General features: G+C 35.3%; 1 protein-coding gene across 1 annotated transcript in view; it reads right to left on the reverse strand.

The window, feature by feature from the left end:
* LOC103698315 (telomere length regulation protein TEL2 homolog) overlaps nt 1-14,290 on the reverse strand; it is a 39,952-nt gene extending 25,662 nt beyond the window's left edge. Inside the window, exons 1-5 of the mRNA XM_039130898.1 lie at nt 13,841-14,290; nt 13,512-13,540; nt 10,311-10,413; nt 5,129-5,303; nt 895-1,092 (exon numbers count right to left, since the gene is read on the reverse strand). Of these exons, the coding sequence (XP_038986826.1) occupies nt 895-1,092; nt 5,129-5,303; nt 10,311-10,413; nt 13,512-13,540; nt 13,841-14,021 (686 nt within the window). The 5' untranslated portion in view covers nt 14,022-14,290. The remainder of the gene's footprint in view (nt 1-894; nt 1,093-5,128; nt 5,304-10,310; nt 10,414-13,511; nt 13,541-13,840) is intronic.
* Nucleotides 14,291-17,023: the final 2,733 nt, after the last annotated feature.

A 17,023-nucleotide genomic window follows, 5' to 3' on the forward strand; every position in this document is an offset into this window, starting at 1 on the left:
ATCTAGAAAGTTTTAAATCCATTATCATAATATTTTGTAAAGTGCAAATTGCAATCATGAGTGTTCATCAAATTTACATCAAAAGGGTATTATTCACAGAAAATTAAGAGGTAAAGACAGATTATTTCCAAGATATCCTACCATTTAAAGGTTGTATTAGCAAATCAAGTAGCAAATGACAAATTAACAAAAAGAAGGATTCTCAAACCACATCCGACCAATCAGTAATCAAGTCAGTTATGTTAAACTGCATGTGATTACATGATCAATTTTATAATTAATTTTAGGAAATTAACTAAATCCCACAAATTCACCAATAATCTAAGTTACAGAGGGATCTTTATTCATTCCAGGGAAGTCAAAGACAGGGGACACGAACCTTAGATCTTCTTTTTCTCTTTTGGAATCCATAAATTCTTATATACATACTGACATGCATGTATGCGAAGAACTCTAGTTGAGAGGTTAATGCTTGCAGTTTAATATTTTCCAACCACAGATGATCTTCAAACTCTTCCAGTGCATCAGTTTGCTAGAATTTAGTTCTACATTTAGTATAAAGCTTTCATTTTCAAATATTATATTAAGCAAATTGTAGCATATTTTATATGAAAAGCATGGTTTAATGATAAGAGATTTCCCTCAAAGGTCAAAATAGTAACCAAACAAAACAACAGAAACACAAACCAAAATGTGTATATAGTTTTAAAATCAATATAAGTTACCCAGTATTTTTGAGTTATAAAAATGTTGTACATTATTGATGAGGTCAGAACAAACTGTAGCAGTCAAATAGCATCTAGGTCCCATCTGAAACTATTTTATATGTATATTATATATATATATATATATATATATGAAATGTAGTTTTCAAACAGGAACCATGGAGGATACTGTGACGAAAGTGCAGGTAAAGCCTCCAATCTTGCTTTGTCAGGAACTGATGCAAGTAGTTGTGCCACCCTAGATATGAACATTGACACGTCTGGCTTAAGCAGTTCATCACCATATTCATCACTTGAATATGAGAGTCCGAACTCTCCAACTACACGACGCACTCCTTGATTCTCAAGCAAGCATAGTACCAATAACCTGTTGCAATGGGTAAAGACTAAAGAGTTCATGAAATCTCATACAGCAAAATGTAGATGGAAAAAAATGTGGTAAAGTGTTCATGGATTACAAGTTATTAGACAAGAAGCAAGGCTTGTCCAATCTATATGGAATCAAAGTTTGAGAATGTTTACTGGCTACCAATAAATTCACATCAACTACCTCACTAATGCACATTGGACAAGAAGAGATGCCTGCCAATGAAACCTTCAAGAGCAGTTGGCCAGGTGAACTGTCTTATTCATTAAGCATTCAGGGTTGCAAAAGCAGGAAGTAATCGTTCAATGTTCTAGTAGGCATGTAAAGAATCGAGACAAGAAGGAAGAAGGCTAGGTATGATATGAGAAACTGCATATTTCTAAGGCACGATTTACAAGCCTTGAATTCTTACTGAAAAACAGAACCCTATATGAAGCAAAACAATATGAGCAAGAGCACAACCTTAACAAAAGAAAAATGCATATGAAGCCACATAAAAAGAAGTACACTCAGCTTTGCATACATAAACATGTGCTACATATGCACATACATACAGACACACAAGGATTCAAATACCGATACTGTGGGTGGAGCCAGTTTTCTCAGTACCATACCATCGTGTACCAACTCTCGAGACAATGGTACATACCAGTACCATCATGGTACTTTTTCTGGTTTTTTTTCTTTAATTTTGGTTTCACCAGCCTCTCATACTCTCAAATCCTCAACTTTCTTTTTTTTCTTTTGGTTTCAATCCAGTTGTCGATAGCGGGATGTTGGAATAATGGTATTGGAGGTGGAAGCTACGGACAAGGCTATAGAGGATTTGGGAGATTGGACAGGTAAACTAGGTGGTGGAGTCAAGGAGAGAATGCTTGGAGGGCTCCCGATGCGGGGAATCTTCTTGTTGAGGCTCAGAGGGGGCCAAGGGTCTAGAGGTGGTACCATCGTGACGATAGGATGCAAGAGGCAATGGAGAGGAAGGACAGAATCAGGAGAGGAGGTGTTGAAGGGAGCTCAAGTTACAACCAGGATCGGGTTTGAGTCAGGTTAAGTTAGCACCAATTTATGGTGCACAAAACCTGGTTTAGGGCTCATCCTGTCGAAGGAAGGTGATGGTAATATTTTTTGGACTAATAATATGAATATTAATTAAGGTCTTAAATCTCGTAGGATGGGGTTGTTCCAATTTTTTCATGGAATAGGACGTCCCGCAATTCTGCCCCGTCCTGACACTGAGGATAAGGGATGTCCCAAGACGTGCCAATCAGGATGCTAGGACGATAGCAGGATGATCTTGTCTATCATCCCGACACATGGGATGGTACCCCATCCTAGTGTCCCACGGGACGTCCCGCCAGGACTTGAATCCTTGATACTAATAACAACTAATAATCTATGCTTATTTAGTACTTAATACTAATAGCAATAGTTGTAAACTTGTAACATAATTGAAACTAACATCCAACCTCACCATCAATTTTTACATGATCCATCTGCACAGGCCTACATTAGTGCCCCACAATATTTGGCCCCAGAAAGCTGTGGGCCACATATGCAGCTAAACAATGCTAATTGAGCCACATTTACAACTGCATAGCACCAAGTGGTCTGAATTTTCTGTTCATATATAGTATGACCACATACACTAATTGCATATAAGTAATACAATAAGGTCAAGAGACCGCCCCAACATATGCAGCCTCATGGATCACATTTTAAAACACTTGAACATGGTGTTTTGGATGACCATCAACTAAACATGGAAAACCTATGTTGCAATATAGGCAAGGGGCATATGACCAACTTGTTTGACCATATTACCAATTTACCATCACCCTTTATTTCCTTTTATCCTCTTTCTTTCATCTTGTCTCCCTCTTCTTTCATATATTTAATATATATGTAACGAATATATACATGCATATATATACATATACTGATATAAATATACAAACATTATATGCATACATATAATGTATGTATATTCTACTCACCTTTTCACTTAAAGGAAGATCTATTAATATATTTTCCACAAGTCAAAAACTCTCCACATTCCTGATTTCTAGATTGCCAAATTCTGGAGTTGACTGTAGTAAATACCAAGGAAGAGATTGCTTCACATATTCTTGCATAATGCACACTAATTCGTCCTTCAGATGATGCAATAATTAAAGGTACGAATAAGATGACTGACTTGTCGAGAACAGGCCATCAATTAGGAACGAAAGCAAGACTAATTTGCTCCCAATAAAGATTTGCATTCTATTCACCCAGATTAAAAAAAAAAAGAGCACATGTAGTATCTTGCATGCCATTCCATGTTGTCCAGCACATACCATGCTGGCAAGACAAGGGTATAGTATAGGGGTATGCACCATGTGTTTTCTATACACGGATATGGATAAGAGCATGCTAGCACCAACCCATTTTGTTTGCCATGTGGTTGGGCATGTGACCTGTGCAACTCAATAAAGCACCATAAATACCATGTCAACCTGTGACCGGCACAAGCACCGGATATGGAACTTTAATCCTTGGAAGGGAACAAACTAGAAGAAAGGTTACATCAGTAGTCATGAATCTTTCACAATATTAAGGACTACAACACGAACCATTCTAGTATGTGAAGGCCCCAAGAAGTACACAATGATAAAATAAGAATTCAATAACCCACGAATTTACCCCTTATAAAATGAGAATCCATTTTTTTTTCACTTGGTCCACTTCACAAACAAAACAAATGCAGCTAAAAACCAAAAGAACTGAATTTAACGGTACCAACATCATGCAATGTAACCCCCCCTTAAGTATACTATATAGTATATAAAGTATAACAAAGTCACTAGATAACAAGGAAGAACAATCGCTTCACAGTAACATCTCGATTTGTAATGACATGCGCAAGGATGTGACAGCAACCCCGAATGCAACTCCATTTTATTTATCACCTAAGAACCCTTTCAAAGATTCAAGACTTCATGCCTCTCATTGTTTTTAAGGGAGCATGATTCCACCTGGTCCCGGCATTTCTATTTTTCCAGTATGTCATAACATGGTTGTGAGGCTCTGCTTGGATCATAACCATCCATAATCCCCTGTACATTGCTATGTGTTTAACTCTAGTTATTTGAAGAATGAGTTTGGCAACCTCCATTAGATGATAATGCTTCTCTCAATTACTCCATTCTCCAATTGGTAGAAGCAATATGGAGTTTGTGAAAAAAAAAAAAAGGAAGTAAATGAACTCAGTTTCTTTATCAGATCTCACGGATAACATCATTAACAAGCTGAATTTAATTCTTGGCGCAGAATAACTCAAAAAAGTCAAGCAATTCTGATATATTTTTCATATGGTAAATCCTTTTTATCTAGGAAAATTATTAACATCAACAACATAACTCTAAAATCAAAATCACTATGAAATTATAAACTCCCTAAAAATATAGCAATTATTGAATTTGGATTTTCTAATGGGAATGCACACAAAGAAATGTGGGTTTTTCCCACTAAACTTAACAATAGCCATTACCCAACTTCTTATCTAGTTCTCCCGCTCACATAAAGAGAGAGAGCCCACTCAAAAGACTTTGGAGGCTGGGTCAACAGGTCAAAAAGAGGTCCAGTAAAAGAATAACAAAACAGGTGAAGAAAGAAAATAAAAGAAATAAAAAATAAAAAAGAATCACAAACCAGCAAAAAAAGAATAAAATAAAACATTTTTCTCTCAACAACCAATAAATAACATATTAAGAAAAAGAAAGATAAATTTGTTCCATACATCTCATTATCATGTGCCCTCATGTTCCATGAAATCAATTATGACCAGCCATCATGATTACTTTTCCAAACTTAAACCATGCTGCATGCAGTCAAGCTTGACAGGTTTGCAAATCAAATAGGCATGCTAACAAGTTGTCGTCAAAAGATGAAAAGCAACCGCGCTTCCATGATACAGTGAACACAACTAGTAGTACAGAGAGTATCTCTAAATGATAAGGTTCACCAAATAAAAGCTCAATACAAAGCAGAATACCTTTCGATATTTAAGCAGATAGTATTAAGATCAGCATCTCTATTGGTTCCACTTTGCTTTAGAGCAGGAACCAGGGCTTGAACTATTTCAGTTGGAGGTCCTTCAACAAAAAATGAATCATAAACTTGTTTCCTTGCTGATATAGGAAACAACGCAAGCCAATTTAATGCAACATCTGCACATTTCAATGTGATGCTGGGTCATTGAATGGTTAAAAAAAATTATGTTGTCAACAGTACAGTTATTTGCTGAATAACTTATAGCACCTAACTGCCCCAGCATATAATTGCTAAAATTTCTATACAGGTATCACAGGAATACTTCCAGAAAGATTAAAAATCAAGCCTAAGCTCCACAGCGTGCATGCACTTTGTATAGTTCAAAAGAATAACTAACTTCAATTACTCAGGTAATAACAAATCTCGAATAGTGGATGCCACCGCATAGACTGATGCTGGATTTAAATCAAGTTGTTTGAATCAAATGACTATCTTACCAATAAAAATTAAGTCAAGAATCATGAGTTTTCCCCCAAGATATTGACCTAATCGAGTAAAAATAAATTAAGCAAAGTAAAAAAGCTAAAAAAAGTAAAAAGAATTTCACAAGTTTTCAATAATTTTCAAAAACTTCAGCAGAAAGAAACCATCACTATCACTAAGCTAACCAATTAAACTTATCTAAACACTGACTTCATCAGGCAAAATTAATCAAACAGCAAAACGACACCATCAATTCCTCAAGCAAGTTAACGTTTTAACACAAGTCAGTTAATACTGAGGTAAAATGCATTAACAAACAATTAAACCCATAGTTGGTGCACAAAGTCTGAACAACACATCGTCATGCAAACATGATGATAAACAACAAAGGATCTTTAGGAGAAGAGGTATGGAGCTAGAGAGACTGTTAATTGATGAAGCTTATTTGAACTATGGATGAAATATTGATTAAGCATCAATAGCAGAGTTAAATATGTGGACTTCCTGCAACAAGCATATTCTCCAAGTACAAGGAGCACAAAAATGAGGCCCAATAAACTGTTAAATCCTTAAAGGTCTTGAAATCCTTTACATAAATTTGACAGGAGAGATAATTTAAATGGGCAGTGGTTCAAGCACCATAATTAACATTGACGAAATCATAGGCGTAGTCGAAATGTCATGATGTAACATAAGAAGAATTGAATGAAGAAAGCATAATCAAGATAATCACGTTCATAACGCAAGTCATCAACCCTAGCCATACGACTTCGTTGCACTTGAGGTAGGCATCTAGGATCCAGACTAGCTCATAAAGGAGAACAAAGCACAAGCTAGTGTCACAAGTCGATACTAAAGGAAAAAAGGGGTAGCAGTGTAGACCATGATGATGACAGTGAATTTTGTTGCAGATAAGGTGTTCAAGGCATTATAATTTGACATTGGCTCTAGGGCTACAAGTTTGACACATGAGGGTAGTTCCAAAAATAAAGAACAGTTTACAGGTTCAGTGGATACTCAGTATTTTGCTAATGACTAGCCTCCAGGAAGAACAGCATTTGTCACATTTAAATTGTCTGTATCTGGTTATAATCTTGATGATGATGACAGAAACAACAACAATGAAGATGATACAGTCATAGATGGGCTGGTGCTTCATAGTTGCAGGGTGGTTTTAGGATATCTGCAGAGAAGTTGGACATCGACCACTAGACTCTGGGCAAACATAGTATAGAAAGCAATCATTGTTTCCCTTATGGAACAGAAGAACGCAACTCCTGCAATGGCATTCATAACAAGCATCACAGATACAAGACCTTAATAAGAAAATGAAGATATGAGAAAAGACCTCAGGTCATTTTAACTTTAAGATTGCTAGAGGTGGTGCAAGGGTTTTAATATTGATATCAATTATTGTGCTGGTAATTTTTGGTGCACAACAGGTAAAAATTACAAACTAACTAATTATACTACTTGAGATCTAAGATATTAAAAGTTTTAGATGTAGGAAAAAAACCAAAATATATAAAAAAAATGGTTGAATAACATACATTTGAGGTGCTTGCAAATTACTAAGAAACTAACATGCATAGGTCCAGCATGTATGGATTCTCTACCGAGTGAATCAAGAAATTGCTTTCAGTAAATCTCGTTAGGTGTTCTAAAAAAAAATCAGTCTTCATATGGAATAAATGCATTTTCCTTTACAAAGGGAATATGAAAAAGCATGCATACATCTTTCAAAAGAAACTTAAAAACCAATTTCACTTTTTATTTTAAGGGTTTTTTTGCGTACATACCCTCCTAATATTGGAATTTGCGTGAATACCCTTCTAAAATTGATATTTGCATGTATACCCTCATCAAATACTTGTTTTGTATGCATACCCATGCCATCTAACGCCGTTAAGAAGTTAGCGGTATAAAATTAAAATGACGAAAATACCATTAATGGGTAAACATGTAAAAAGAAAAGTTTATAAGGGTATACATGAAAATAGTAATTTTGGAGGGTATTCATGCAATTTCATATATTTAGGAGGGTATACATGCAAAAAAAATTCTTAGATTTTTGCATAAATACCCTTCTAAATATTAAAATTTGCACGAATACCCTCCAAATTGATATTTACTTGTCTACCCTCACAAAACATTATTTTTGTATGAATACTTTTGACATAACAATTCAGCTAACGTAATTAGCCAAAATTATATTTATTTAAATTAAAATTTAATTAAAATTATGAAAGTATCTTTTTATTTCTAAAGTGGGTAACAGGTTAACATATCTCACTAAAAACTAAAGCAGGTTGAAATAGAAAAAATAAAATTAGATTTTTTGCATGTAAACTCTCATAAATATGTGAAATTGCATGAATACCCTCACAAAGTATTATTTACATATATACCCTTATCAAATATATCGTTTTGTATATCTACCTATTAAGGATATTTCAGTCATTTTTAATTTTAAACCACTAATTTCTTAACGGCGTTAGATGGGATCGGCATATATGCAAGAAAAAAGAAAAATGGAGGGTATATATGCAAAACAAGTATTTTATAAGGATTTACATGCAAATATCAATTTTGGAAGGGTATTCATGCAAATTTCAATATTTAGAAGGACATGTACATAAAAAACCCTTATTTTAAACCTCCCTATTTTTCCTTTTCTTTAAGTTCATTTGGTGCTTCACCGAAGAAAAAAGCAGTATTATTTGCATAGCCTGCATTGCATAATTGCATTGAGCCAAGCAAGCTCGCTACTTGACTCTCCATTTCAGTAAAGTACCAGCAATATTGACCAATTCTTCTCATGAATTGACCATATACCCATTCAAAAGGTAAAGCCCGACCAGCTATTGCTGGCAATAAAAACCAGCCTGTCGTCATGGGAGCAACCAATGGTTGGACATGACCGATGACATGAAGCGCAGCTGCTTCATCATCGTCAACATAGAAATATAATTTTCATTTCTCGGCATTCAGACTCTTATTCCATCTATGGTTCATCCTATCCATTAATTGATACCCAACATATCTCCAAGTGCGCCACAATCAGAGATCACGACATTTAAAACATGCCAATAACACATCCAAAAGTTGCACATCCTATAAGCTGTAGCTCATATTAATCGATATGTTGTCATTTACAATATCAAAAACAAAGAAATGGATGAACTTCTTAAGACAATGTGAAAAGTGGTATAGGTCGTACAGCAGCATCATCACTATACATGCTATCACTATGTTTTCTTTTGGGTAATTGACATTGATATTGAGTACATGTTTCATGTTATTCCCATGTTTTCAACCTAAACTAGCATCTCATAGCCGGAGCTTTTTAGAGTAGTGTAACTTTGTTTCTGTCAGTATTAGACAGTTTTTTATGTCTTTTTATGAGTAACATCCATCCAGGATGCTTATTTAGGGCTCGTTTGGTTCGCGGGAAAAGAAGGGGGGAAAGTGTGGTCAACGGGAAAGTAATGAGATGCCTCTTGTTTGGTTGGAGTTTTCAAAGGAGAGAGAAGGAAAAGTTGTATTCCCATGGGAATGTGATTCCCACATTTCATGGGAAAGTCTTTCCCATGAGAAACATGGGAAAGTTACTTTCCCATGAGGCGGGAATCACTCCATTTTTACTTTTTTCCAAAAAGTCCCTTCAGCATTAAAGAAGCATTAAAGAGGTATTAAAAACCTAATTTTTATTAAGGGTATAATAGGAATTATATATAACTTTCCTAGGAAAGTGGATAGCCAACCAAACATAAGCACCTTGGAAATTTGTCACTTTCCCATGGTCAACCAAACATGCCAAAAGTACTTTCCTAGGCATCCTCTTCCTAAGAATTTGTTTCCCAGGAATCATATTCCTAGGAAGGAAAATGCTTCCCGCGAACCAAACGAGCCCTTAAGGATTCTTAAGTTGTGTATGCAAGTCAAAAAGTAATTCAATTCAAAAAGGAATCTAAAACAGTTCACAGATCTATCTTATTATCATTTTTATAGTATCTCCATAAAGTGTTATATAACTTTTGGTGCCCATATGTACTATTAAGCAGTAACATATACCACACTTGGTTGTACTTTGTCAATTGTAAAGAATCAACACTGATTATGCTATAGTTATTACTTAAATTTTACATTGATAAAATAGTTAGTATAGAATAGTGATACTATGATTATATACTAAAAACATGAAGAGTGCAAACATCTTCGAACTAATACAAGGTTATAAACAAATATAAAGAATGATATCAAACAAAATGAATTATTAAGCAGTAACATATATCACGATCGTTTGAACTTTGTCAATCCAAAAGAATCAAGACATCATTATGTTATAGTTATTACTTAAATTTTACATTGATAAAATATTTAGTGTAGCATAATGATATTATGATTATATATTAAAACCATGAAGAATGCAAACATCCTGAACTAATACAAGGTTATAAACAAATATAAAGAATGATATCCAAACAAACAAATCCATAGAGAGACATTTATGGCATTTGAAAATGGAACTTCAAAAAATTTATATAACAAAACCAATAACATCTCAGATAGACTCATGTTGCTATATTCAGTTTGAAGCACATAGAACAGATATGACTAAATTTTTAGAATAAAAAACTTCGTTTACATCCATAACATCTAACTAAACGAAGAAGGTTGCAAATAAATGTGTAACTTACCATAAATTAATATTCTAGACATTGTTGGAAATGCAGATCCATGATAGAAAGCATGTCTCCAGTCATTGCTTTCAGCTTTAGTTGGACGCTTAACATCAAGGACCTAATAAAAAGTCATAAATTAATAAAACCTCATTATGGAGGAAGTCAACTTCCTTGTAACAAATTTCCTCATAAAGAACCTTAATTACACATTATTTATACCAAGTGACAAGCTTTGCTAATGTTTGAGTTGAAAAACTTTCACATTGCTAGAGTGCCTAGAATAGTCTAAATTTTCTCTCAGCCAAATGTTAGCAAGCTTACTCTCATTTGTTAAGCTAATGGAAAGAATCACCTCTTGACCTACAAACGCTTTCACTGACCATGATCTGTGGCTTTTAAGTGTTATGAATTCTCAGTAATAAAACCATAGGTCCATCAAAAAGAAACGTATAGAACTAATCAATCAAAAAATGGCCCTCCTACATTGTCATGATAATTTCTAAGAGATAGAGAGTTTAAGTCAAAGTCTTTCTCTTTTTTCTTTTTTTTTTGTAGGTGGGTAAGGGGGAGGCAAGAGACCTCAATATCTAACAAAACAACCACCAAAAAATTAGCTTTTAAAAATAACAAGAGGTCTAAAAGGATGACTGTGGCTGGTTCGCAAAACATCCATCTTCATTAGGTCGTAGTCATATTTTTCGAGCTCAACTAGGCTTGCAATGATACAATTTCTATGTGCCTCTAGCATAAATGAACTCAATCCAAACCAGCTTGATTTTGAAAAGTTGTAAATGGAAATACAGATCCATCTCCACCCACCTAATCTCTTTTTTTTTCCCCACCTTTACCCACTTTCCTCCTTCCCCTCCTCTTCCCTTTGCCCTTCTTCCTCCTCCCATCCTGTTCGCATATTTTCACTCTCTTCTCTTTGACAACACTCCTCCCTCCTCCACCTCCTTTGCTCTTCTTTCTCTTCGATAGTCATCCCTTTCCCTCTTACTTCCTCCTCTCTTCCATAAACTCCTCTTCTTCCTCCTATACCCTTTCCTTTTCTTAGTCTACCTCCTCATCCTCCTCCATCCCTTTTCTTCCCTTAGGTGAATGACTAGAGTACGGATGTTATCCAATCCTAACCTAACCACATAACCTTGGAACCGCCTTGCTCCTATTTACATGGTGATCCTTTTCTCTAGTGGACTTGGCCCAATTTACAGATGATCTGGACCTGTTTCCAACTCTAAGCCCAAACTTCAATTACTTTAAGCCTTGGTTGCACTGGACCTAATCCAATCCAATGCATTTGTAGGCTACAAATAACAATGAAAGGACAGTTTTCAAATGACCTCAAAGAATGCACTAAGGTTATACATTCCTAAAAATGCTGCATACTGACAAGAACCACCAACAAAGTCTGAAACACAGCTAGTTTTCTATGTTCAGCAATTAGGAAAAGAAAAGTGTAGGAATCTTGTAATGACAATAATAGCCCTTCCTTCAATGGTAGAAATTAGTATTACAATACCCCTACCAAAGCCATAATGAACCATTGGATAGTCAATTAACATGAGTAGTAGTCAAAAATCAAAATGTTTGTTTAGGACGCCTATATGCTTATAGGATTCACCATTGGAGAAGCTATTTTTTGAACCTCAATCTTCGAAGCATGTAGATCATAGGGGAGATATGTTACCTAGATATTTCAATTTTCAAGATTTTATGAGAATACTTCTATGCATGAACGTTTGTCTCTCATATTATGGACGTTTGTCTCTCATATCGAGTGACTAAGCAACAAAAAGGGATGAGGAATGTTAAATTAAGTAAGGATATAGACAAAATTTTCTTGTCAAGTGTCTTAAACCTTACATACAAAGTTTGGTGCATTTCTTGAAACAGAGATCTTATATTATTTTCATGATTTAAAAAATATAGTTTCCTTGGCATTACATTTAGTGAATTTCTACAAACTTGCAAGGAAAGTTCTAAAAAGCGGCCATATGTAGGTGACTGGGGCACCACACAGTGCCTAAGGCAATATGCAAGCACCAAAGCAAGCACCTAGGTGGAAGAAGAAAACAAGTGGCAGGATGAGGTAGCAGGTAGAGTGCGAATGATAGAAGGCAGAAGAGGAGGAGGCGAGGTGCAGGAAGAGGGGAAGAAGGAAGAGGCTGGCTGATGAGAGAAGAATAAGAAAATAAGCAAAGAAGAAGAGAAGGCAAAGCCAGAAGAAGCCAGATATCTTTATCTAAGCTACATATATGGACTATATACGTCTCGACACCTACATGCAAGGTCCGCAATCTTAGTACCGGGTATCGTATTGGTACCTTACCAATTTGGTATGGTACGGCACATATCATGTATCGAAATAGCTTTCTAACTATTTTTCTCAAATTTTCTCTCGAAACGCTTCGGTTAGGCCGGTACATACTTCGGTACATGTCGGTATAAGTTTGTGCCGACTCAAAGTTGAGTTTCATACCAATTTTCTTCCGAAATAATTCGGTACACCTCGTACCGAGCAATACAACAGACCATGCCTATATGACTGTTGTATGGTCGGGTGCTTATTGGGTCCATTTAGCCATATGCAAGGAAGCCAACTGACAGCATGCTTATATGCAACTACATGGAGTACCTTTAGAACCTTTGGAATGTTGTACATATAATTTGTTATTTTTGAATTTGAAAAAGATTTGTTTTGGGGTATGGGATATCTAAGATGGAGAAACTTGAATGTGGGTGTTAAGCAAGATATTGAAGGAAGACTCCAGGAGGTAACTCCTTTTAAAGTGAACACCCTTGTTTTCATAATCTTCTCTGCCCTAGAGACCAACACTCTAAATACATACAATGAATGGTCTGAGAAGAAGAACCTAACACTTTGCATTTTTTATGAATTTAAAGGATTATTTATTTAGAGGAGGGCTTGTTAGGTGCAACATTTGGCGGATTTTATGCAAATTCAATAAAAAATTGCACTAGGCTGTGGGGTTTTCTCGCAATGGAGATTCTTGTATATCGGGAATATGCAAGAAACTGCTGGAAAAAATTCTTGGCGGCCATTCCCCTCAAAGTAAATCCCATCTCTTTCTTCTTTTTCCCCGCTTTTCCCAGACCAAGCTTCTAGTAGTTGCATCCATAAATCCAGTACGCAGCTTGTAGTTTCTTTCTATGAAAGTCTTTAAAAAAAAAATTAATAAGTTTAAATAATACCTGGCTTCTGTAACGTGGATCCATGACACCTGCAAATATAAACAACAAGATAAATGAGAGAAGCAAAAACATACTCATTCATTTTCTTTATGTGGAAAAAAAAGTTGTTTCCTGAAATTTTATATGACAGCCGTTTTACTTTGCCGTACCAAAATTATAAACTATTTCATTTTTTATAATTAGAAGAATGAATTGAGACTAGATTGAACCGCAAGAAAGAAGAAATAAACAAATGATTGTTACTATAGTTAAGAATTTCAACAACAAAAAGAGAAGAATAAGAAGGCAAAGAACACATAGAAAAGGAAGGGAATGGTTTGCAATCGAACCGGATACGCGAGAGGAATCGACGGGGAAAAGGAGGACAGCAAGCGAATGGAGGGCGCAAATCACTTCGTCGACGTGCCTCGCAGCATCGATCGCAGAGGAGACATCCCCAACCTTTCGAAGGAGTAGGTTTTCCAGCTCTCTTCTTCCCCTGCTGCCACTACCGCCCTTCTCCTCCTCCATGGCCAAAGCTCGCTGCTTTCCCGATTCCCCCGTAGTAAAAGACCCGACCTTGGGTCCCCGAAATAGAGATAGGTTATTTAGTTCGTACCGGGGCGTTCCGCCGGAACAAGTTGACAACCCAATCAACGGGTGGCCGCCGGAGGTGGCTAATGACGGTGAAGATATTGTGGCTGGAGGAGAAGCAGGTGGCTGCGGATGGTGAAGAGGTGGTCGCCGCGGAGGAACGGCCGGGGCCGGGAGATGGAGATGGAGAGCGAGAGGGAGAGAGAGGAAGCCGAGGCAGAAAAGAGGATTTCGTGCCGCTTTCATGAATCGGCCGATATCTTGTTTTTGTTTTTCTACTGGAGATATCTTGACATTTCGGTGGTGATACGAAAATCGAGATCTCAAGCGATATCGATCGGTTGTTTTGTTGGACTTTCACTCGCTTACGATCTCCACCGAAACGAACCGTTACAGAATTTATCTCTGTTTCGGCCATCCACAGGGATAAAAACGATATCTTAGCCTGTCGAAAACGTTGATGGATTCTGACCCAACCCAGATCCGATTCGGACACCTGGACTTAGCTAGGTTCCTGGAAGATTCCAGAATTTATGCACAACGAAATTTAAAAAAAAAAACTACAAAACTTTATTTTTAGTGGCATCTTGGTTTCACCTTTCTAAAATTCTTCCATTTTATTTCTTCACCTCCATCTTCATTAGAAACAAAAATATAACCAAACAAATGAAGCATTGGTCAACATGATCTCTCAAGGAAAAAAAAAAACTAGCTAAAGGTGTTGTAGTAGTTGAGTAGAAGGTAACAAACTAAGAGGTTATGGGTTCGATCCTACTTATATATCTAGATGCATACACATGATTCTTAGATTCGACTTTTAAGAATTCTAAAAGGTGACTCAACCATAGTAATCGAGTGGATCCAGGATGTAGAGCAACAGAGCGATGGTCACCTTTTGCTCAGAAATATCTAGAGGCTGGTGAGAGATTGTTACTCCTTTTGGGCTATCCATGTGTACTGAGAGGCGAACAAGATGGCAAATTGGGTCAAAAGAGGTCATGTGGACATGGTCTCACACTGCCCCTACAACCTTAAGCCATTTTGTTTTTCTTGATTCTGTTGGTTACACTCACAATAGATTGTTGTGAGCAACCGTTGTACCAAAAAAAAATTGCATAAGTCCATTTATTACTTTTTTTTTTTTTTTGATCTTGGGTTACTAAATTTAATCATAATTATCACAAATACCAACAAAAACTTTCGCTAAAACCAGTTTCATAGGTTGGTTGAATCAAATTGTAGAAGGAAAGATTAAACTCTTAGGGGGTTTTTTTCGGAAGAATTGGATTCAACTATTTTAATATAGTTCGTTCTCTAAGATTTTTGTAAGCAATATTTATTGATTATGTGTGCACTGACATGTGCATGTTTAACTAGTTAATGGTAAAAATACCATTTGTATTATCTGGACGAGTGATGAAGCACCCATCTGATCAATATCCTATGTGGCTGGATAAATTTCTATATCTTATATATTGCAAGTTTTCAAACATTTAAGTTATTTTGCAAAATGGAAAATTTCTCCTTTCAGGTTCCTAGATTCAAAAAAATTGTTAATATATATCTTCTTTTATTCTCAAAGCTTTTTCTGCACATTGAGACCTTCATCTTTTAAATTTGAAACGTTCAAGAAAATTATAATAATAGAAAATTGTATAAAATGTTAAAAAAATAAATTTCATTGATAAAAGTATGTGCTGTCAAAATAACTAGATTCACCAACTTAAGGTATTATCTTGTGGGGTTTAAGAGTTATAAATATAAACCCAAGATCTAAATTAGAACTAAATTAAAATCCTTTTTCTTTCCATGCACTCATTTGCCTCGAAGCTTGACTAAAAGCTAAATTTTAAAAATTAATATATAACATTTTATGACAAAGTAAAACATTGAGAAAGGTTAGTCAAGGAGTTAACATGTAGTTCTATAATAAAATTAGTAAAGGTTCCTCCCTACTTTCAATGCGGAGAAAGTGAACACTTTTGAAAGGTGGTGTACAAATACTTTGGTCTACTCTCTTGCAAAATATGGAGCATCTAGCAAGAAAGAATACAAGAAAGGATGAAAAGAAGCAAATTGATCTAAAAAAGATGTTTGGAAGAAAGCGAGTTTAGTTATTATTCTAGGAGACATTGTATGTTTGCTTTCTTCACGAACGATTTAAAAATGCTGCTAAACCTTATCAAGTGAGAGTTATCAAAATCTTGTTATATTTTCATAGGATGGCAATCAGTGAAATACTAACCCATAAAATTATAATTTTTAATATATAAACAACAATAAAATACCCATATAGTAATAAACATTTTATAAGTTATGTTTAGTTTGGTTATGAGATTGAAAAGAAAAAGGAGGCATATATATATTTGCCAGAATTTAGAAGCATTTCTCAACCTCAATATCTTTATAAGTGTATTTTCTACAAAATTGAAATTTTATAAATGTAAATGTAGGCCATCTTCAAAGGTGGGAAATTAATAAGACTACTGAAAAATTAGGAATCTTGGTTTATGTGTCTTAAACATCAAGCTAAAACTTTACAGGATAATTCAAAACTTTAAAAGTATAATCTGGGATAAAGTAAAACTTTTGCACATAATTTTTTGAAAGTCCAAGTCTATTGAAAATTAAAATTTATATATATTACCTCATATCTTTATAAGTATGCTTGCACTTAATTGGAATCATATAGGTATAAACACAGGTCAAGAGTAGAAAATTGACATATCTTTTGAAACTTAGGAGTCTCATGATATGTTTTAGACATACCAAACTAAAACTCTATGAGTATTTTGAATAAGTTAAAATTTTACAAGTATATTTTAGGATAAATTGAAACTTTTCATAATAAATAATTTTTAATTATTGAAATTACACTTCAAGGAAGGTGCTACCTTACCAACTTAGTAAAATCCTGGATAAATGTATCAGGTGACTTG

Source organism: Phoenix dactylifera, chromosome 10 (genome assembly GCF_009389715.1).
Source record: "Phoenix dactylifera cultivar Barhee BC4 chromosome 10, palm_55x_up_171113_PBpolish2nd_filt_p, whole genome shotgun sequence".
Lineage (NCBI taxonomy): Eukaryota > Viridiplantae > Streptophyta > Magnoliopsida > Arecales > Arecaceae > Phoenix > Phoenix dactylifera.